A 24,678-nucleotide genomic window follows, 5' to 3' on the forward strand; every position below is an offset into this window, starting at 1 on the left:
TACTTCATTTCAGAAGGTGAATTGCAGGAAAAGTGCACTCCTCTCAGGGGTTCCATATTTTATTCATAACACCCGGGGTGAACACATATCCTTTTGAAGATTGTGATTAAACTGAGGTGGGCTAAGGATCGCATCACAAGGCAGGGAAATGGAAGGGCACTAAGAAACCAATTATTCATCAGTTCTGCAGATGAATGGGGTATGTAAACAGTATGGGGATAGCCAAGCTATTTCGAATTGGTAAATGATGACCACCTTGAGAAAAGGTAGTGTCATTCAAAATAAAACATTTTAAATGGAGGAAGAAAGTTCAGGTGAAAGAGTACAATGTGTTATTACACCAAATGTTGCTAATACCAATGCTTACAAGAAGAGTGGGTTTGGCAGACATACCGTTAACCCGTAGAGGACAAGAGGTCTGTGAGCTACTAATATTACAAAAATTAAAATCAATTGCAAAAGTGAAACTAACACTTTTTGTGTAAATTAAGGGGCCTACACTGCACAAGTTGTTGTACAAGCTTCAACTCCAAGCATTTCCCTACCCAGGTCTTCTTCCCAAAAAACATTAAATAATTTATTCACAGCTTGGAATTTGATCTTTGAAACAAAATTAAATCAACTTTGACCACCAGATAATCATAAAACTTGATGAATTCGAATCCTCATCCATATTTCATGCTACAAGATACTATAGTCACTGGGTTAGTCCTGCAGTCACACAATGTGCACCAATGCAACATTGGTAAAAAGACAGAAAAAAAAAACAAAGCAACCTGCATATGTGTTTCGCGCAACAGGAAAAAGCTAGAAATGCAAAACAAAAACAATAGAGGTAAACAACTAGTGAATAATAGTGAAACGGCTCTAATTTGGTACCTCAAAATATCTACTGCTGCACTATAGTTGCCAAACGGGTGATGGAATTGCTGCAGCTAGTAGTACTTCTGTGTGCTGTGAATGCTTACTGTCCCAAAGCTTCCTTCAAATAACTGGACAAGAAGCCATGCATAAAGTCCATAATGTTTATGCTGCAGTGCAGCATCCTAGGTGGGCATGAGGGGCATTGAGAAGGCTAGTAAGAATTTGCCAAAAGACATGCACACCATTTCTTTCAATCCAGATAATTTGATCAAGAACTTTATAACATGTTTAAGAGAAGCAGTCAGCTACAGTTACTTAATGTGAAAATGTGACACTGAATCCAGAAGGTGGATGAACATATTGGTCAAAGCACGTTAATCTAAAATTAAACTCCAGTGACAACTAAAGGAATAATTACTGCTATAGCAAATCTGGTACTTTTGAAAACAGTGATGGTTCTCAATAAGACTGTCTTTATGGGCTACCAAATACAGGTCTTTTGAAGAAAGAGCTTGATGTAGTACCCCAAATCATTTTGTTGTGGACACAGTGACAACAGGCATTTCCCATTCCAAGAAGTCAAGAACGCAAGATGCCATAATCAAATAGTCTTGCAGATTAAAGCGGCAAGGACTGCAATAAAATGCAGATAGAGACTAGGATATATGAGTGAAAACAGAGCATTTTCCATCCTCTTAAGATATGCAGTAATAGCTGAGAAATAGTATTTGTCGGTCTACAAGATTCCAGAGCTCTCTAGAAGCCATGAACGGTAATAGATGATCTGAGGAGCCCTGCCAATAGAAGTGATGAGTTTCAAAACACAAACGCAAAAGCAAAGTAATTTTCTCTTACAAAGAAGTGTAGTGGAAGTCCTCCTAGTTGCACACAAAACTGCAAGTTCTAGAAAGTTTATTTTCTCATGAACCAGGCTATCCAGGTCCCCTTCTGTAGGGAGAGATGGAGAAACTACTCCCAAATAGAACACGGCCACAGTTTTGCCCATCGGAATGCGGAGAACTTTTCAGTGTGAAAAGGAATAATTACTTTAATCACATAAATACTACTTTCATTTCCAGATATATCCACAGTGGTGGATACCGAAAGCGAGATTTGCCTGCTATTCAGCTGTCATCATGATCTGGGTGGCTAAAAAAATTGACCTTTGGGAAGGTTTGATTTTTGAAACCACAAGTGAAGAGAACTCAAACTATTTGCTATGTACTTTGACTGTAGCTCCTGTAGTTGGCCCCAACATAGAGCTAAATAGTAAATCCTCATCCAGGAGTGAATTCTTCTTTCTCTCTCGATATTATCTACTCTCTCGTGAAGGGTAAGACATTCTAAGACATGTCAACTAGTCTATGGCAAGGAACTAAATGGCTCTTCTTGAAGTTTTTGACAAAGACGTTCACTGGGGGTTGCGTATAAAGCATGTACTTTAGGAGGCTTCCTTCATAGTTGTTCTTAGTGGCCCCCTGTGGAAGAAAGGTTGTACATGCACATCCCACAGATGTAGATGGGAACCCAGTACAGTAAGCACATCCATGAACACCCTTGTTCTTGTTACAGAGTTGAATTTGCTACATTGGTAGAGTTGCCCCATATCTGACCACAGGTCTTAATGATGGTGCTTTTTGATGGGCCTTTAAGCATTTTGAGGTTCGTCAGTGCTAACCAGTCCCATTAATTGGACTGTAGAATCAACCAAACCTTTATAAAATTGAAGCAAACTTCTCTTTGACATCAGAGATCAAGATATGAAGTTGATTTGCCATTTCACAGGTGCAGGATTTTCTATATTGTCCTAATTTCATAAGATTTAACTGGCCATTAAGTTAGAAGTGTTCAGTTACATTAGCCACTGAGTAGCATTATGGAAGCTACGTTTCGCTGATAGGTCCATGCTTTTGCTGCATTATAAGCACTTCTATATAATACTATTTTTTGCTGGTTCACTAATATGTTTTCTTCTTAAGAAATCGATGAGGGAGACAAAGGTGTCAAATCTTTACCCTAATGCCAATATGACGCTGAGGCACTGCAGTATTGTTTCTGCGCATCACAAGATGTTCCTCTTTCAGTGTACAAGTTTAGTATCAAGAGATCTAAATTATTTCTGATTCAGACTGTTGTTGAATCCATACTATAGTTCACTGGTCTCCAACAACCTGCTCGGAAACGAACTGGTCTACAGCACAAGTGCTCTGCACATAGCTGATGAACCAGCTTAGAAAATAAGTTAGAAGGATAAATTAAATCTAGAGCCTGCACTATTCTTTCACCTTTTTAGGCAGTACCATACTGGAGGATTTTCAGAATTGGATTTGGCACAGACTACAGACAAAGGTATTAATATTAAGAGACCAACTATTCTGCTATGGCGAGTTGGAAATGACAATGAACTATCTCTCCTCACTCACCAGGACTACACTGAGGGTCATGGAGCTAATTTCCAGGCAAATTGTGGGCAACTCTATCCCTTTCTGATCCACAATCTCAAAAAGGAATGCAGTGGCCATGCAGTCATTGCCTGACCTTCCACTTTTCTCGCCCACTATTGACCGCTATTGCCCGGTCTGTTGCTGTTAGTGTTATGTTATGTTATGTTATGTGGTATTTATAAAGCGCGAAACTGTCGCTCCGAAAGAAGCATCCTGGCGCTATGGAAAGGCGGAGAAGAACTGTGAGGAGGCACTAGATGATGTTCAGCACATAGGCGTCTGTCAGATTGTATAGCCAAGTTTTCAGCCTTTTCCTGAACGCGGCCTCCGTGGGTTGCATTCTAAGATCATTTGGCATCAAATTCCAGGCCTTGGAGGCCAAAACACCTAGTGTTTTGCCTCCTTTCGTTTTGCGAAGAAATTTCGGGATGTTAGCAAAATTATGCCCTGCTGACCTCGAAGCTCTGGTGGGATTATAACAGGTAAACCTATTTATTAGATACCTTGGTCCGATATCATTTAAAGATCTAAAAATGGTCAGTAGAATCTTAAAAAGAACTCTTTTGTGGATCGGCATCCAATGCAGAATTCTAAGAGCTGCAGACGCTTAAGATTTTCTAGGAAGTTTAAGCACCAGCTGCGCTGCTGCATGCTGGACGCTCTGTAACTTCTTTAGCGTTTGTTTCTTTACCCCTGCCATCAGCCCGTTACAATAATCGAGGCGAGAGAGTATAAGAGAGACTGTGACAGACTTTCTAGCTTCAATAGGAAGAAAAATCAAAGAAATTCTTCAAGGATTTTATAATATTGAAGCAGCAGCCTGCCATATTTCTTACATGGAGATCAAAAGAAAGTGAGGAGTCATAAAAGATACCCAGATTCCGTGCCGACTCCACTGAGACAGGAGGCGGAGTGGTGCCATCAGGCCACCATTTGCTGGGGCAGAACTCAATGGTTTTTCCAATAGAGAGGATTTCCGTTTTGCTAGAATTACATTTTAGATGATTATTATCCATCCACTGGAAGATCTCCGTCAAGCAAATTTGGAAATTTTGTTCAGCTTTAGTTGAATTTTTTTCAAGGGAAACAATCACTTGTGTCATCTGCGTATGACGTGACACATACACCATGTGATTCAATGAGGGTAATGAGAGGCGACATATATATGTTAAAAAGCAGGGGACTCAAAATAGAGCCCTGAGGGACTCCTGCCGTAATTTGTTTCTCCTTTGAGGAAAAAGATCCTAAAGATATAATTTGGGTTCTCTCCGAGAGGAAAGAGCCGATCCAATCAAGAGCTCTATCGGTTATACCATTTCCTCTCAATATGTCAATGAGTATGTCATGGGAGATGGTATCGAACGCCGCCGATAAGTCAAGCAGTATCAAGACGGCGTTCTTTCCCTCATCTTGGATGAATGTTATGGAATCGGTTAATTCCATGAGAGCAGTTTCCGTGGAATGCTTAGGCCGGAAGCCAATGTAAACCAGAAAAATGGGACCACCTATCCACTTTTAGGCTGTAAAACAGAGACAAAAGTATAAAAGTCTGCAGGTGCCTGGGCCTTAGTGCCACTGCACATGTGCTACTAAAAGCTACATCCCAGCTGTTAGTGACTGCAGAAGCCCTCCCCTCTTGCTAGTGGTTACCAGTGCCCTCATGTTTGCCCATCGGTGGCCACTGTTGCTCTCCTCTCTCATTCTTGCAGGAGGGCAGGGTCCTCCGTACATGGGCTATTTGCAAGAAACAGAAGCTGTCAAAGGCAACTAAAAATGTAAACTAAAGCATGTGAAAACAGAAAATAGGTGTCCAGCAGAGGCAATACCTCCTGGCCCTCCCCCAGCCGTCTATACAAATGTACTGCTAACAGCATGGCAGTCTTGGGTGAAGTACTGTCAAGCCAGTTCAGCACTATTGCCATCCCTTGAGGCGATCAAAGATGCATGTCAGCACTGACAGCGTTCTGTTTTAGAAGCAATGTTGCAACACCACTTGCTCGATATCATATAGGGGACGCCAAATCACACTTCATAGTGCACTTAGCACACAGCTCCACAAGCAGCAGTACTGACAAAATGACCTCGGACTGCCATCTTAGAAGGGCACCATGCTGCCATTCATCGCACAGTTCCTTCACATCCTGTTTGCAGAGGCAAGGTAATGAAGCGGCATATCTGCTGTCTAGGAGGGTCTGGAGCTATAATTTATGGTACAGTTCCTCCATGCATTGTTGGTCGAAACAAATCAGTATACCAGCCAACTTGGGGAAAAGGGGGAGGATGGTGGTGGAGGATCAGAAGAACTTAAGGGCTGTCAACTCTGTATCGCCACTACATCATCGCCTGCAGTACATATTGATTGTCTAGTGGACTGATTCAAAATGAATGACACTCCAACAAAAGAAATAATAAATAACAGTGCAAGAACACTTCATTGCCCATGCTCGGCAGTGTACATTCTACTTCATAAGCGCTGTAACATGACTGGTGTCCAATCAAATGCCAGTACAAGAGATCAGCATGAGAGGGGGGCATAAGACATTCTTCTCTAAACCACTTTGTAATGCCTACATTTGAAATTGTATGAGATTTAGCATGGACTAAAGAAGTCTATAGGCAGACTAAAAAAGGTGATTTCTCTGGGAGGCCCAGTTCTGGGATCTGCTTCGCAACTGAGAAAACATGGAAATGGGCTGGAATTTTGAGATGCATGAGCTGGATGTGTTGTGTGTGAATGAAGTTGTGAGGTTTGCACCGGACACCCATAGAAATGGTTTTTAAAGTGATCACGTAACTTTTAAGACTCAAGAACTGAATGAACCCAAGCTGGGTCAGGAATTAACTCATTGGAGAGTGTGGGCTTAAGATTACAGGAAATAACTTGAATGAGATTTGCTTTAGTGAAAGGGATGTTGCTTCTCATCACTATATACTTTCCAATGCCCTTTCAATTACTTAGTATCTTTTTCTAAGATGTCACGTTCACCTTTTGCATTTAACACATTTGCCATAAAGTGGATTCATTTTCTTTTTGCTCATTTCTGATAGCCTTTCAGCACGCTCACACTGGTACACATGGTCTGGTCGTGAATGTGTGATCACAGGATTAAAAGGATCAATACAAATTAGCACAATCAGCAGTACAGAAACAGAAGCAAACTGCACTGGGGTACTTTTTCTGAGACTGAAAACCAACACACATATACATAAGGAGTACGTGGCATTGCTTTGCTTCAAAGGGTGGGAGATGAAACAATTTGTACTATAAAATAAGAAGCTTGGAAGTCGCAGATCATCATATCATTAATGGCTTGTTTAGTACTCATTGAAGCCAGTTTAGTAAAACTTAATCTTGCTTTGCTATGTGACTGTGTATTTCATGTTCTGATAGTGGAAGCTTATTCTTTTTTTGTACTCAATAGGATTTGCAGCTAAAAAAAAATTTTTATGATAAAAGTTAATCAAGCCATATAGTTAAAAGTGGAAGAATCTCCTTTAATTCTTGTGTTAGCCAATTTGAGGGAGAGTTGTCGTGGGTAGGAAAACACCTTAAGCAAGCATGAAACTAAAATATTGTACTATCAATCGGCAAAACAGCAGAAACGGGGGAAAAAAGAAAGCAATGAGGATGGTTCTTGCATGAAGGGGTGTGGTGCACAGCTTGACAGACAGGATTATGATGAGCATTGGACAACGTCACTGGAGACAACAGGTCACTGCAACAACACTGCTATTAAATTCATGGGACAGACAGTGCAAGGGGGCAGTGAGAAGATTTTACTTAACTGTTCTAGGCTGTAGCAAGGATGATTTATGTTTGTGCTTAAAGGTGAGGAAGAAAAGAAACAAGGAGAGAATTTAAGTCAGATACAGAAAATGAAAAATGAGCTTAATGCAGATGACAAGCTGAAGGCATGCACTAGTTGATCAGTCTACTTTAGGGAACATGCTGGCAAGGTTTGTTGCACTGGTAGCACTACGCAGCCTTTCTGCTCGCAACTCAGCTGGATGTTGGGTCTCAGCAATAGGGGGGCACCAAAACTGCCAATAAGCATTTTAATAATCTGCATTGCCCATCAGCAGCCAGATTAAGCATTTTCCTAAACATTCCACACATCTATTTTCCTAAACATTCCACACATCTAACAGACCAGTCGGTATGTTAAAAAAAAAAATTTAAAACTCCATTCGATAAACCATTCCCCCAAATGGCAGCACACTTCAAAATAGCACTGTTCTAAAATGTTAGCTTGCACATGGCAACCAGTTTGCTGCTCTCACCATACATTTTCAATTATTCTGCAAATGGTTCATCCGCGAAACAAAGCCTACGAAGGGAGAATAAGTGAATAGAAAACAAGGAAAGCAATTGCATAAGTGTTACCTAGTAACTGCTGTCTTTGTAGTATTGGAGCTCTGAGAACTTTGGTGTTATTCATGTATGAAAATGTGTTAACAATTCCTCGTTTTTCAGTTTCAAATAAGAGCTGCAACTCCTGAAGCTTACACCAAGGTTTTTCGTTTACACTTTAGGTCCTATGAAAATGTCAATGTACATCTGAAAATAAAGTATGTTTACATTTCATAGCCCTTATTTCTGTGGCTTCACAGCAACTATGTCAATTTCCTTCATTTTGGTACAAACATGAGTATATATTTTTTACATCTCCTTTGCTGAACTTTCAGGAGATCACAGAATTGCAGGCTGATGATAAAAGAACAGATCTGAGGCACATTTGTTGGAATTTTAAGGTAAGTTAAGTGTGAAAAACATAAATTAAGCAAAACTAATAGACCACCCCCACTTCTCACAAAACACCCACAAGCCCAGAGGTTTGAAAATCAAGTGTTCCATGAACCCAGAAACTGTGTTGCATTTTTTGATGGTTAAGAGGAGCTTCCTCTATATAGCTCAATGATCTCAGAACTCCGTATGATATTGAGGAGTGTGTTTGAAGCAGTCTTGCCAACTCATCCCTATTTGTCCTTATGTCATTAGAGGTCTTTATGTCACCTGTGGTCAAAATTGTGATGACAATGTGTTAACTTCTGAATTCAGTCTCACCTACTCTTTTTGGTTGGAAGTCAAAGTAACACCAGTTGAGAGCTGCTACAGTGCATGAAAATGATGCCAATAGCAGATTCGAAAACCTCATGATGTCAGCATTGACCTACCGACACTTAGTATCCAGATGATGCAGAATTTTGACATTTTTAAAAAGGTGATGCTAAATTTTAAAAGCAATGTCTATTCAGGACAGATTTGGATACAAACTGACAGAATTAACATACAATACATTTCAAGCTTGTTCGAAAATCAATCCAATATCCTGGTCTTGCAACTTATGAAAGACAAGAAGATAGTGTGGGCCACAACAATTCCCATCTCTGGCCAAACATGTGGATGACTAAGAAGTTGGCCCAATTGCTGAAACGCTTCTACTAAAAGATACCGAAGGAGTTAAGATTTGGGATATGCTCCTTAAGGCAGAAACACCTGTTAACTTTGATCTGCATTTGCTCTATGTGCCACTGATGTAGCCAGTTACTAGAAGCCCATGCTCCATTTCCAGTACACACAATAAATATGATCAATAAATGTCTTGCTTCCTCAACAAGAATTGGAGACTAGACCTTCTCTAATCAGTCAAAGGCCACCCTTTAATCTCATGGCATCCGAAGGTTCTGCTACATGATAAGCAAACTACCCCTGCCCAATAAGAACTCACCTGTTTGAAAAGCAGAGAAAGCTTGTAACTTGTAATCTTTTTAGTAACATCCCCAAAATAGAAAAGAATACTATTAACTACTGCTATTAGAAAAATGCGGGGTTAAGACAGAAAAGCAATAAATTAACAGAAGAATTAGTAGTTTTGCAACATACACATAACCAATCAGGTCAGCGAAGGGTTGTTTGTAGAATCCTTCATCGGCCACCCTAGACAGCAAGAGGTCCGAAAGGAGCGCAAGCAGGTAAGGAAAAAGAGAGAAAGTGTTGAAAAGAACAGAAAACATTTCCTGCAGGCTTCAGAGATGGCCACTACTTTATTCCATGCAACAAATCAGACAGTTGTGGACTACGGCACTGAAATAAAACAGATTAGAGTGATATAAAAATGAAAGAACTGGCTATTTTTGTAAACATTTGAAAACAGACTTTTGGTACTCACTTGAGCATTCTACTCTGCTTCCATCTGAGACATGGACATTTACAAACGACCTACCCTGTAATGCCTCTAAGCTGTGCCAACAGGTCTCCATGCTGGCCTAGTTTTGCTGGTTTGAAAACTAAATTCCAAGGCGGCTGGCTATACCTGAAACAGTACATAAGATGAAAATGCTCTATCTGCTCCTCACAGTACCACTCACTGCACTATACTCACAGTACCACTCACTGCCACTATATGTTTTGTTTTATGCTGACCAACAGGCACGGTTTTGTAACTTTCCCCAAGCCTTCCAAGTTGACCACATTTATGGTAGCATTGTGACAGTTAACTCATCAACAATACTATTTAGCAGACCTCACCTTATTTAAGGGGACAAAGCCGACAGTGTTTAAAGAGGGCAAGGGACAATAACTAGAATAATCAACTGCTCCATGGTCAACAATACACTTACTATATGAGTGTGCCAGTTGTATTACGGAACCATGCATGCAGTTACCCCGCGGTCAGTACAACGACCGTGACACTACCTGGCATCATGAGCTTCTAATGAATTTTCACTGTAAAGGCACATGCGTGGCAAGAATATAACAGGTAAGTACAACACACACACATATATATATATATATATATATATATATATATATATATATATATATATATACACACACACACACACACATACATACATACACACACACACACATATATATATATATATATATACACATGCACACCTGTTAAAAAAAAATATATACACACACTTACCACTCAAAAAACTCATACCCACCCTGAAACTACCCCTGCCACCCAAAAGCCCATACCCACCCTAAACCTTAAAATTACCCTGGCAACCGAAAAACCTATGCCCACGCTAAACCTTCCAAAATGCCCTTGCTACTTGGGTCTTCCGCTCTGCAAAGCGGGACATACTCATGCATTTGCAGAATATGACACAGATTTCCTCCCAGAACTTTGAAGGTGCTGCTTGACTGTCCCTGGTGGTCCGGACTACAGTTTTACCTTTGACTGTGATGTTGAAACACATTGCCCGGCTAATCTTAATCCTTCCCTTGCAGGGCCCGCGGCCTTGGAGTCGGACTTACCCGTTTGGACTCAATGTCACCTTGAATAAGGGACTGATTGGGTTGCTTAGTAGTTGGCCCTTGCCTAAAATGATTGATTGGGTTGATCACCATTGGCTACTGTGTTGGACTTCTTTCCTGGTCTCTGCACCCTCACTTAAGGTAATTACTCCATCTGGGGTGTAATCTTGTCAGAGTCTGCTGGGGAGGCTCGCTATGCGGGTCCCTGTTGGCCCATTTCCTCTGTTTGAGGGGGGGTGCTTTCCTTTCAAACTTCTCTTGTTTATTTAGTACAGTTTCCTATGTGCTCCTGTTCGGGGCACTCAGCAGAGAGGGCCTTCTACCCAATGGGTCTGTCAGCGTGCTCGGGCTGAATCAGTGCTGCTACACTTACTCTGGGTAGGCTACGGGGACCCTGAACAGTACTTAACTTTTTTCCTTGAATGTAAGAGCGCTGTTTATTTGAAACTAATCTCACTAAGATTTGATCCCTGGAGATCATCCATAAGCGAAACCCTTCTAGGCGCATAAACGTCAGCTAGCAGTGCTATGAGCCCATTGGGTTAATAAAACTGAACATTTTTGTCCAACCATACACCTAGACTCTTAATAACCGCATTGGGGGTGGGGCATGCCCAGGTAATCTGGCCAGCCTTTGTCCAGATGTGGATTAATGTTTCCTAGTACCATGAACGCAGTTTTCTCCCCCATCTAATTTAAGGCAGGATTCGGCCATCCAGCTTGCTATTTTCCCTAAGCAAAGGTCCCAAAGCGGGGGATTGGGGATCTCGTCCTTGGGAGAGGGATAACACCAGCTGGGTGTTATCGGCATACAATACCATGGGTATACAGTATGACAGTACAATATCTGCTAAAATACATGTATATATTGAACAGCGTGGAATTCTGGGACAAGCCCTGGGGTACTCCACACTTCAATGGAAAGATGTCCAATGGGCAAGATCTGTCAAAGACTTCAAAAGTCCTGTTGTTCAGGAAAGAGATGAACCATTTAAGCGCCAGTCCCCCAACACCTGCACTATTGGTTCTTTTAATGAGGATGACATGGTTCACCAATTTGAATGCTGCACTAAGGTCGAGGAGTATGATGGTTGCTGTATATCCTCAATCAAGCAGCATTATTGACTCCTCTACTTCAGCCAAGATGATGGTTTCTGTGCTGTGTTTAAGACATTGTTGGTTTCTGAAAAGTCTGAGGTGTGCGGATTTACATTTTCTCTACGACTTTACTCAGACCAGGGAGTAACAAGATTGGTCTGTAGTTGCCTGGACATATGGAGTCCAGGGTAGGTTTTTTTTGGAAGTGGTTTGACCATGGCATGTTTCCATGTCAGGGGCTCTATTCCTTTTGCAAGGGATAAGTTGGCCATTTCTTACATAACCAGGAAGGCGAGTTCAGCTACATAGAAAGAATGTGCGGTGGGGCAGGATCAAGTGGAGAACCTGATTTGACTTTGCTAAATAAAATTGAGGCTTATCAGGAGTGAGACTGGGAAAGTACACTATTGCACTTTCCTCCACTGCTTGATTATTAGTGACCAAACTGAGGCTCGAGTCCTCGTTGGGTTCGTGAAATGCTAGATAAATGCCTGTAATTATTTTTAGGAAGAATCTCGCACGGTCATTACAGCGTGTTGCCGTACTTTCGGGAGTTGCACTATTTGATGTGGGTTCCAGAAATGCTTTCATGATCTGGAACATTTCTCGTGGGTTGATCCTTGCTTCGTAGTAGGCTGCTTGCACTTTTATAATTTCAGAGTGGTATCTTCAAGGTTTCTCGATAGTCTTGTTTACTTGGGTCTTTATAACCTTTACTGCATTTCCTTTCAGCTTTTTTACAACTCCTTTTTTAGCGCCCGGAGGAAGGGGTTTACAAAGGGGTGGATTTGTCCATGGTAAGCCACCTAAGAGCTTTTATAGGGATGACCTGGTCCACTGGGGAATCTTGTTGTACGCAGTATACAGGTCTGTGCCTAAGTTCGGTCTAGATTCCCTAAGGGTACGTTTCCATTTTTCGCAGTTCAATTTTGGCCAGCTGTGGTCTCTCATGGTGATTGGACTAGGAAGTGGATTACCAATGGGGATGTTCAGTTAGAAGGGGGATCAAAAATGGTCTGACCACAATACCGGGCTAGGGTCCAGGAAGTTCAGAAGGGGACCATAAGAAAAAAAAAATGGAGTAGAGCAGGTGACCTTTCTCATGTTTGAGGCAGTGAATGTTTTCGGCGTTTGTAAAGCTGAGAGATTATTCAGAAGCCCAGAGGATAGTGTACCAGCAGGATCTACCAGGTGAATAGTGAGGTCGCACAGTAAACTCAAGTTTGATTTATTGATGCCCAACTGGCAATTATATGTGGAAGGTCCTGGCAAAGTCGCTGCATGGGCCAGGGGACCTGCAACCAGGGAAGGTAAATGTAGGAGTCAAGGAGGAAGTAAATGCCATACCTTCGCAGTCTGGGAGAGATATGGGTTCATGTAAGCATTTAAAGGCATCCTTGAAGATAATGGCAATCCCTCTCCCTTCTTATCTAATCTATCTCTCCAACATATGTGATAGCCTGGAAGCATGCCTTGAGTAATATCCAGTCCTGCTTGCGCATGTAGCCAGGTTTCGGTCAGGAAGGCCGTGTTGGTTTTTTTCACCTCCAAAGAGGAAAAGTTAGAACGTCTGGGCAGGAAGGGATTTACCAATATCCAATCCCTAATACAATTTAAGATATACTTAATATTTAGCAGATACCAGTGATGCAGTTGAGTAGGTCCATGGTGGATGATGGGACGCTGAGGGCCTAGTCCCAAAACAGTGACATAGTACATGATACAATTCCACCTTGAGGGGTCGGAGTGGAACACTGCTTTCTCCTCTCCTTTCTGTCCGAGTGTGGTGGGACTGTCTAGCTGCTTGTTTTTGATCTATACAGGGGTGGCGTTGAGAATATTTAACCCCTGTGGGAGAACGCTTAGGGGGGCGGGCACATGATGGGACTTTGTGATAAGTTTGAGATAAAGATGTAGTTTACATATTGTACCTGTTGTTCTCTCTCCCCCTCTCTCCCCCCCCCCCCCCCCCGAGTTCTTCTTTCTCTGGTGGTCATCATCCTAGAGGATTGAGGGGGGAAGTGCTTGTGTGTACGCTTGCTACCTACCAGGAAGATCAGGAACTTTGAAGTGTGATTGGTTTTTATTTGGAGTGAGAAGGGGTGCGATTCTTGAGCTAAAGCGCGGAGTTGGGGGGGGGGGGAATGCTCAGGGTAGGGTTTGTTTTCTGTAGGTTGGGGTAGAAATGTGAAGTGTCTAGATGCATTCATTACTGCGGACCTGTATGTGCTACAAGTTTACACTTGTATGTACAGGGAGGGTGGGGTTGTTGGAGTTGGGTTCTGTTTATTTTTTTGTTGGAGTGATTGTAATTATGTTACAGGAGGGACGTCAAAAATTGTCCAGCATACGTTAACTTAAAATGTGTACGACAGAATCATTTAAGCTACTTACCTGGAATGTGCGGGAGCTAGTTCTTATAAAAAAACTATACAGGATGAAACCCTTCCTTAAGAGATGCAAAGTGGATATTGCTTATTTACAGGAAACTCGACTTTCAGATGGAGGAGCAGCTAAGTTAGTCAAAAAGTGGAGAGGCCAGACAAACAGTGCCAATAATTACACCTTCCCCTGTGGGGTACTTGTTTGGATATCTCCAGAGGTCCTCTTCGATCAGACCTATACAGAGGAGGATATGGAGGGGTGGTACATACTGATTCAGGGCAGACTCGCTGTAAACTAGGTGGCAGGTGTCAAGGCTGTGCTGGGTTTAATGATGAGTTTTATCAGACCTTTGATTTAGTCCTTATCAAACGCCTGTTAGATCTGTATTGTGAGGCTGGAGGTGACTGCTTCCATTGTTTATGAGGGAGGGATGCATTACTATGATGCTGAAGCCTGGATAGCAACCATCAGATCGTTCTGCCTAGAGTCCACTCACTATGATTAACACGGATACTAAAATACCCTTAGATTGCGACTGATTACCAACTGCTTAATGCAGGAGGACCAATGCGGAGTAATACCTGGCTGCAATACCTCCATGATATTGCGGTGCCTGATTAACGGGAGATGGAGGACAGAGATGAGGAACTGGTGATCATATCAATAGACATAGCTAAGTCGATGGACACCGTTAAATGGCACTGTCATATGCAGGTGATGGAGGCCATGGTGTTTGGGGCCTGATTTTGTTCTTAGGTATGCTTGCTGAACACGTGGCCCATGGCCAGCGTGAAGGTAAGTAGGTTTTGCGACAACTTGATAGACGTGGGCAAAGGGACACGCCAGGGTTGTCCCTTGTTCCCCCTCCTCTTTGCATTTGCGCTGGAGCCCCTTGCAATTCAGATTCAACAGAATATGGACAAATCGGGGATTAGGGTGGGAGGCGTCACTCACTTGGTGACTTTTGTATGCAGTGTATACTATTTTTTTTTTTTTTAACGACCTCATCCCCTTGGCGATCTCTCCTCATCCTACTGTTGTACTAAACTTGATTTGGGGAACTATCTGCCCTTCACCTGAACTATGGAAAGTCCACTTGGCTCCCTGGCTGCTCGTGAGCTGGGGGAGTTGCCTCCGGGGGCCCCTGTGCTGGGTATCAGATACATTTGGGTACCCGGGAATTGTTGTAGCCCATACACCACAAACTCGTAGGCAACACAATAGAGAGAAGAGTTTTGAAATTCCTTCCAGCATGCTCTCTTTTGGGTTGTGTGGAGGTCGAGAAGATGGTGTTTCTACTTAGTTGTCTCTACATTATGCAGCATTTATTTGACATTCTGCCCCAAGCTGTCTTTCGTAGGTTACATTCCACGGCGCATTGGCGAATTCAGGAGGGCAATTGGGAGAAGTCGCTTTTCGTGGACACAGGGGTGGGGTGGAACATTCTTTTCTACTTTGCTCCTAATGGCAGGAAGCCGGGAAGTTGTACATGTCCCATACTTGGACAGGCATACTACATCCCTGTGAAAATAAACAGTTTAAAATGTTTTGGGCAGGGCCCCATCATTCAGGAACATGTTTTCTGGGATCTACCTGCCTTGAGAATACTCAGGGACAATTGGACATGACTGCCTGGAGGGTAGGAGGTTGGGAAGTGCTAGGGGATTTGTTTCCTAATAAGTAATGTATAACTTTCGAGGCTGCACAGGAAAGCTCCCATAAAGGGCCAGACCAATTTTTGCAGCATGCTAGCATTGCAGCTATTGTGCAGAGTATACTGCCCAGGGTCCCAATAGCCCCTGCTACATCACTTACTTTTAGAGGTCTCAGGGATCAGGGGATTAGCAGACACTTGGTATCCCACCTGTATAAGGCCATGATGGCAGATCGTAGTCAGGACCATTCCCAGCAAAGGTGTCCTGGGAGGGAGGCCTGGGGGTGGTGCGGATCCCTGTGGATATGGAACCTCTTTTGGATGACATCTGTAGACCAAAAGGCAAAAAAATGGCCTTTGAATTCCTACACTTGTTGGACAAGTAACAGGTGGAGATTACGCGTTTGGGCCAGTGTGGACTGAGTGAGGGGAGATGGGCGGCAGATGTGGCTGAATGGGCCATAGCCAAGGAGGTCAGTCTGAAGCGGTCCAGGTACGGCGAAAGTGCACAGGAGGATATTGAGATATGAGTGGGACTGTTGGATAGATTAATGTATCCGGAGTGAACTTGATGATCCTCCTCGTTGAAGGATGAAGGGTTGCTAGTCACTAATGAAGCACAAAAATGCCTCTTACTTTTAGGGCCAAATACAACAGCACCTTGCCGCTGTCCCAAATGGTGATGGGCGAGCACTCAGACTGTGGAATTACTTAAAACCCACTTAGGATCTTTTCATTACATATGGGTTTAAAATGTATTTGGTGCTTCATAAAGCCTGAGGAATGGTACTACGGCCAAGTTTTAATGCGAAGCCTTTAACAAAAAGAATTTTTCAACACTTTGTCCTGAGGATGGTTTTGAGTACTTAAGACATCTGGAGACCAAAATGTCGATGGTACTGACCACTACAAGTGCTGATTAATGGACTTTAAAACCATGTGTAACGAAAAGGATCTAAGGGGGTTTTAAGAACTTTTCTAATTTGTTGAGTGGTTGACCATGTGGTTTATGGTCATGACTTGAAGTTGTTGAAATGTGTGAACATTTGAGATAGCAGGAAGGTGCTGTTGTATTGGACCGTATAAGACGTAAAAAATAAACAAATTAAGTAAATAAACTTAAAAGTAAAAGATGTATTGTTGTTAAATAAATGAATATGATTGTTATACTAGAAAATGAAGAAGGACGCCTATTACATTTCGTTGTTGGGTTCATACCTGGGATAATAAATTAAACATACTTTCGATTTCCATTTGGAATTGGATATAGTACTTACCAATCTTCCAACCAAGTGATTATTTGCTGAATTACTCCTACAGAAGTTATTTTGTGTTTGTTTTACATGTACTCGGTCTCCGGAAAAATTATTGTGCTGCCCTACCATGTGTAACTTGGTAGTACATAGTTGTCAAAATGTTGACAATGAAAAATAAAATGCAGTGCTTACAGGTGGGAGGGGGTGCTGTATGTCTGAAGGTGGTGATGTGAAGAGCATTAGGATGTGCACTCAGGAGAGAGCGAAAAGAGGGTGCTGAAAAGGAACAGATGAAGGTTAAGACATGCAGATGTACGAGATGGGGAGAGAAAAGGCCACAGATGTCTTACAGAGAGAGAACATAATATATGTGATGGAGTACCCCTTCCACAGGGCTCAGTAATATTTAATTCACAGCCTCATAATTTCAGAATTGAAACATTCGGAATTCAAAGTATTTACATCAAAAGCATTGTTGCTACTCAATAATCTGGATACAATAACAAAAAGCTCAAACTAAAATACCAGTCGGGTGACAGCCTGTGGAAATTGCAGAAATTTACTTTACATGTTTAAGCTACATTCTTAATACACGCCCCTTTTAGAGACCACCTGCCCCAATTTCTTAATCTCTCTTAAAGTCTTGGTAAGAGCTATTTTCAGATTTCAGTCTCTCAGTCTAACGAAAAGGATCCTGGTACAGTGCAATATTCATTCTAAACTTGTACCTACAGTACACAGATTCGTTTTATTCAAATGATTCTGAGATAGCTGCCACACACTAACTCTCAACATAGTTTACAATCCTTTTTAAGATGCAAACGTATTTATGGCATCTAATGACAATTCAAGGAGGATTAGAATGGTCTAAACACCAGTAGTGCTGGTCAAACAATGACTCAAGTAAATAACTCCTTTATTCAGTGCAACACTTGTAAAGCTCGTGTGCTCTGCAGTGGAGTAAGGAGCAGTCACTGATACCTCGGGAGGAAGGCACGGATCTGAAGTTTTCTGAGCGGGATTTTATGAACATAATCTAGAAACTGAATGCTATGGGCCTTCATAAGGCAGATCAACAACCACTCAGATGCTTTATAAAGCTCAGAGGATGAGAGAAAGACAGACCACCCTATTCGCACAAAAAGAAGCTGAAAAGTAGGGGCAGAAATTTACACCACACCTGAGCATACTTTTCAGATTTTTGTTAAATACACAAAAGTAATCCCTAATGTACACCTGCAAAGCTGTGCCTCCTGCAAGTTTCCAGACGTACTCCTGGGAATGCCATGTGAGTTCCTAAAACATTTATTTTCCTTGTCTGTATTGGAGGAACGGGGCCCTCTGTGCAAATACACACTTGTGTTTTTTCTCCACAGTGAAACCATTTTCCTCTGGAGCTCGACACATCTAGCTGGTGAAAGTACTTCATAAGGCCCATTCATTTGCATTCATCTGGCTTGAAGACGGAGTTCAAAAGACCCAAAGGATACCAAAGAGCTCTGTGACCATGAATTTCTTAGTCAATAAAAATAGTTTCCAAAAGATCTATTAAGTTGGACAGTGTACAAAGAAGGTTCTGCTAGATACGTTATGTTACAAAATACTAGCAAATAGATTTATTTAGAGAAGTGTAAAAGTGCAGGTGGAGCAGAAGACCTCATGACCAGATTAAGCACAGATTTCTTTAATATGCTTTTGCAGATGTAATCTCCGCCAAAAAAAGCAACTTTCCACATCAAATAAACTTGATCACATGTTTGTGTCTGTCCGAGGACGTAACACTCTAATCCCTTCTCTTAAACGGTCAGATTTTCAATCAAGAGAATTGTGTCTTTTTAAATCATGCAAAATAATCCCCAACTACGCGTCTAAAAGAACGACATTAGATGAGTATTATTATTTGGCATTAACAGCAGCTATTATTGTTTGCCATGTAACAGCAGCTGCGTCACAACCAAAGAGATCATGCATGCATTTACTAGGCAGGTGGCTGAACCACACACCTCTCTACTCCATTAAAAATAACAGTGTCTGGCTGGCATGCAAGGGACTAAAAGTAATTTCAAAAGGTTTCCAGGCTTTGTTCAAAATGTCCATACAGTGCTCAGCCTGGCAATTCTGTCTGCATTAAAAATCTCTCAGATCTAGTGTGGTTAAACTGTGCTGTGTTATGGCATCTTTCCCTTCCAAGAGAGGAAGTTGAACCTTGACGTCTACCTCCTATCAGGGCCCTGTCCAGGTGAGAGGCAGAGTTCAATAATTATGTGTTTAACATCCAGTTTGGGATTCTCAACTCCTTTTCTGTGCTTAAAGTCACACTGACGGATGAAGTCAAGAAAGAGTGAAAAAGTGTTGTGTCCTCCGCCTATTTATCAAGACATGGGTTTCTAAGCAGTTGTCCTCTTACAAAGATGGAGGTACTGTGTCAGCAATCTAAGACTTATTTTATTTGATGGGCTGCTGAGGGGCTCACCATTCTGTCACAATACTACCCAGTACCTTCAATTTAATTCCGCTCAATGTGTTTTCTTTCACTGCATTATAATTACAAACTGTTTCATTAAAATGTTTAACAGGTATACAAAATTATACAAATTAAGGGAAGATCAATCATAAGGTAACATCGTGGACAATCAGACAAGACTGAGGTAGTAGATGCTCTGTTCATAAAGGCTTCAAAAGGAGGAAAAGAATGGAGATGAAATGATGGAAAGGTGTAGCGCTTTTGCACACTATTTTCATATAAAACGGTTTCCCCTTATTGGATTTATATTATTTTGGGCTTATTTTACCTTCACACATTTTCTCTCGATTTTAAAATTGGTTGAGTATAATGATGTGTATTTTTTTTTTATTATTGTAGATGCACTGCTTTTTATTGATCCTTGTCCACCCAAAATAATAATCCACTTTCCTACAAAGTCCTTTCCAGGTATTCTACAACCGGCCAGGATGAAATCATTGGAGTTAAGGCTGCGCACAAACTGAAAATGAAGGAATTATCAGGCAATATATTTGACACGGTCAAAATAATTAAAGTCGAGAAAGTTATGTTAAACATTCCTCATTTGTATCATTGCCCCCTTCCTTCTTTTGATGTTCTGACACCATCACTCCCCCCACCTTTCACTTACCCCAAACGTCCGCAAGGAGACCACGTGACAAGCATAGACCATTAGAGCAAAGGATTAGACTTACATTGTGCACAAAGAAATTCTTTCCCACACGGACAGCCAACATGCACGGTAAACATGTCACTCTCAACAGGATTTTTTCCCAACCACTAAAGTATACAACAATCCCACCACCACTTGAATAAACTAATCACTGAGACCTGGATAATTAGAGGCATATCTTTAATCACTTATTCCAGCATAGTCTGGATAGGGGATAAACCGTGTGTAACAGAGCAAATCCTCCTCATATGCAAAATTGGGCGTCAGGTCCATGAGGAGAGAGGAGATTGCATGTGAACATCAGAATACTTGAGAGCAGATCCAGGGTTTCCTTCCTAAACAAAGCCAGCACGGTGCATCAGGTGTTCATCAGACCAGAGCAGCCTTCTCCAGCATGTAGCTCGCGGACTAATAGTAGCTCTCCATACACCTGTACACAGCCCTCCTGTGTGCAGGCCAGCTGTATACATTTGAAAATGTTGCTCGATTAAATAAAAATTTGTATGACATAGTTGAAAAAAGTGTATGAGAGAAAAATTGACGCATTTTGAGAACCGATAACGTTATATTTGGAGAAAAAAATGGATGAAATGCCAAAATAAGTTTGAAGCTGATATTTGAGTAATAAATCATGCAGCATTGGAAAGAATCATTGATATGTCCTTGATGCCAGGAGCTTTGCAGCTACGGTTGTAACCTTCTACCCATTAAGAGGAATTTCAAATTGATGAAGACTAGCTTACACCAATGCTGGCAACCATGTTTGATGTACTAAGGTGACCGCTGCTGGTAATCACAGCGGCCACTAGTCGCAGTTACAACATTAATAATATTGGAAGCTCAGGAAAATATTTTTTTTACTTCAAGTAGGTCTTTTTACATAAAATGTTGGAGACCCCCTGGGTCAGAGCAATTCAAACGAAGTGTAATGCAGGGTGCTATAGGGATTTGGTCTTTAAACACTACTGGGTCAATGTATTTTCTCTAGTTTCCCTAGCTTCATTTCAAGTGCGCTTTCAAACATATGCCAAACACTAACATAATAAGCATTTGCAATGCAATAGGTCTCGCATTTGCGAGAGTTGGAGCTATTGGCATTGTAAATGACAATGCCTTTTATTAATTTGTTTTGAAAACCTGCAAGCGGCGCATAAACACACACTTTGTATGTATAGTCCTTGCTTACGAAAAGCAAGGCTTGCAGTAAAGAAGACTGCCAGCCTTGCTTCTCATAAGCAAGGAATAGAAGTACAAAGTGCTTGTTTAGGCACAGCTTGCAGGTTTTCAACGCATAAATAAAAGGAATTGTCATTTTCAATGCCAAGAGCTCAAACTCTCGCAAATGCGAGACCTATTGCATTGAAAATGCTTGTTCTAGAAGTGCCCAGGTGTCATCTAATGACTCATAGACCCTAACACTTTGCCCCGCCTCCATCTAAACTCGAAAGCAACCCATTGCAGTGAAGAAATCACCACCAACCAATATGCACATATTATGAGGCAGGCTGGCAAAACTTCTGCAGCAGGGGACGTGATCATGTTTTGCCAACAAACAAGGCGCGCCTGGCGTCCCCCCTTCCTCAGTCACGCAGTTGAAGACATGTTGGAGGGCTGTAAATACTCTGTCGTGACTAACACAGACAGAGGATATTTTCACGGGCACAACGGGTTCCCTTGCGTGCCGGCGGGACACTTGATTCACAGGCAGGCGGAGTGTGACTTTCATTTCTTAGCCATGATGGGAGGGACAAACATGTTTTTATCTGCCAGGCCACATGTCTAGGGATGTGCATCACTCTTGCAGGTAGGGCAGGGAGAGGATTCGCTCTTGACGGCAGGTGACCTGGTTTTATAACCAGGAGATCAGAACGGATTCAAGAGGTGGATAATCTCTTTACAGGACAGGGTTCGCAGATATTCACTTTGGAAAGCTGGGTCTGACATGTCCGCTGGAAGGCAGGCATGAAGCGGTAACTGCCAGGTCTGCCTAGGGTAAGGAAAGTCTGCCCTGTCTGTCCGGGAAAATGGAAATCTGCTCTGACTACCTGGGGAAATAAAAACTGTCCTACCTGTCTGGGAAAAGGGAAATCTGCCCTGCCTGTCTGCGGAAAGGGAAATCTGCCCTGCCTGTCTGCGGAAAGGGAAATCTGCCCTGCCTGTCTGCGGAAAGGGAAATCTGCCCTGCCTGTCTGCGGAAAGGGAAATCTGCCCTGCCTGTCTGCGGAAAGGGAAATCTGCCCTGCCTGTCTGCGGAAAGGGAAATCTGCCCTGCCTGTCTGCGGAAAGGGAAATCTGCCCTGCCTGTCTGGCAAAGGGCAAATAGGCCCTGTTGGTCTAAGGAAAGACTGCAAGAGAAAGGCAAATCTGCCCTGTTGCCTGCCTGCCTTGGGGAAGGGGAATCTGCCCGGTCTAGGAGTGACACTGTTACTTACTTGGACACGACAGGGACAGATTTCAACAGTGCCACATTCATACATTCATCTCCTTTCCCACGGCCTAGCAGGCAGCTCTCTTCCCTAACAGAGGCAAACACCCTTTTCACAAGGCAGGTAAAGGCAGACAGGTTTTCAATTTTGTACTTTTGCAGGCAGGTCACAAAAAATGTTTAGCACTTCCCCCTGGAAGCAGGGTGGACATTCTGTTTATAAATAGGTGGGCGAGGAGCAGATACGCTCTTCTTCGGTTGGCAGGGCAATCAATCGCTTTGGTAGAGCTGGTACCACCCTGAAATTCCCGGTGCCCTATTTCAATGGCAAGGGGCGGGTTATTGCCACTCTTGTAGGCAGCAGGCGCAGTAGTTTATTTTTACAGCCAGTAATAAACTTTCGGATGCAAATTCAGAAAGACAGTACCTGCCAGGCCTCCAGAGGTAGGTAGAGGCATGTTTTGCTTTAACAGACAGGCAAGGGCAGACAGATATCGTCTTTCACAGATGGATAGGGGCAGGGCTGCTGCTGCTTTTGCAGGCCTGACGGGGCAGATAGTCCTCAGCAGGCAGAGGTGATAGCAGACTGCTGGAGGAGATGGGTTAGGGGCGAGAGGCAGATATTCCCATTGCAAGAAGGGGCAGTTATAGATATAGGGGACAGATGGTTTCACTTCTTGAATGATAGGAAGAGTGATAAGATTAGGTGCAGATACCCCGGTGACAGGTAGGATCAGTGGTAAATTCTACTTTCTAGAAGGGCGGGGTTAGTGACAGGTGCTGATACCCCTGTGACAGGCAGTGGTAGAATTTTTTGTTTCTAGAAGGAAGGGGATAGGAGGTAAAGTGCCAGAATTGCTCTCTCACAGAGCAGAGATTCTCCGAGGCGGCCTGTCTCCCTTTGACAGGGATGGGCGCGAGGGAGAACATGTCCCTCCCCAGACACAGCCAGTGCAGACATTCTCCAGGTACCAGATTCCTCTAGGTAGGGAAAGGGGCAAAGCAGCGACCCCTCTTTCATAGAGATTGTCCACCCGGGCAGTTTCCTTCCGACAGAGAGACAGACGAAAGGCACATATCCCTTTCACTGTCAGTGGCGCGCCTAAGATATATCCCTCGTACAGGGAGTGACGCAGAGCAGATATGCCTTTCACAGTGAGTTCCGTCGGGGGTACATAACCCTCCCTGGCAGCTGGTGCACAGATTCCCGCAGTCAGGCAGCTCCCTGGGGGATGGACAGGGGCGAGGGAAACTTATCAATTCCTCACACAGCCAGAGCAGACTTTCCCCAGGCAGGCAGGCTCGAATGGGGAGAGTTGGGTAGGAGAGAGCACATTTCCCACAGCAGTCAGGGGCACATATCCCTCCCTGGTACAACAAATGAAGGCATTCCCCAGGGAGGCGGTCTCCATCTAAGGCTGACAGGGACATGTATCCCAGACTCGGGGACGGGGCACATATGAAAGTCGGGGTGGGACGTGGGGACACATATGAAAGTCTCAGATAGTGTGTTCATTCCCCAGGCAGATGGTCTTCATCTGAGGCCAACAGGCACGCATAGCACATATTCCACAGTCAGGGGCGAGGGACACATATCCCTTCTTCGGACATCCAGTGAAAACATTCCCCAAGCAGACACTGTCCATCTGAGAAGGACTGAGCCCAGGGGGCACATTTCCCACCCTAAGGGACTGATATGAATGTCACAGACAGTACAGTTGTTGCTCAGGCAGGTAGTCTCCCTCTCTCGTGGGACATGACAGAGGGGCTCATATTCCTTCCTCGGCCATGGATGAGGGGAGCAGGTGATATGTCGCTCCCTCTTCTGCAGACAGACTGCCTCCCTCTGACAGGCACTGAGTGCGCGCAGCAGCCGCTGGTGCGCCAGCAGACTCCTGCTCCGCGCGCAGCAGACTCGCGTCTCTCTGATGCAGAGGGAAGGAGGGAGTACGTGGATGCAATCTCACAATCAAATAACAAGATGCCCTTTATACACAAAACAAGCCCCCACTGATGCCAAAGCGCAGGGTGCACGAGGGCACAGCAAGCAGAGCCCCGCTGGGGTCCCGGAGTCACCCAGAAGATTAAGGAATAGACGATGAG

The 24,678-nt window shown here is 43.1% G+C and overlaps 1 protein-coding gene across 3 annotated transcripts in view; it reads right to left on the reverse strand.

Annotated features, from left to right (window-relative positions):
* The window catches only part of CLTA (clathrin light chain A), a 142,534-nt gene that overhangs the window by 47,080 nt on the left and 70,776 nt on the right, over window positions 1-24,678 (reverse strand). Inside the window, exons 5-6 of one of the 3 annotated variants that reach the window (XM_078676536.1) lie at window positions 9,193-9,246; window positions 7,095-7,130 (exon numbers count right to left, since the gene is read on the reverse strand). The exons of 1 other annotated variant lie outside the window; for it this stretch is intronic. In XM_078676536.1, coding sequence (XP_078532662.1) covers window positions 7,095-7,130; window positions 9,193-9,246 — 90 coding nt within the window. The remainder of the gene's footprint in view (window positions 1-7,094; window positions 7,131-9,192; window positions 9,247-24,678) is intronic. One more of the 3 variants, XM_078676537.1, reaches the window with a different exon arrangement.

Source organism: Lissotriton helveticus, chromosome 2_1 (assembly GCF_964261635.1).
Source record: "Lissotriton helveticus chromosome 2_1, aLisHel1.1, whole genome shotgun sequence".
NCBI lineage: Eukaryota > Metazoa > Chordata > Amphibia > Caudata > Salamandridae > Lissotriton > Lissotriton helveticus.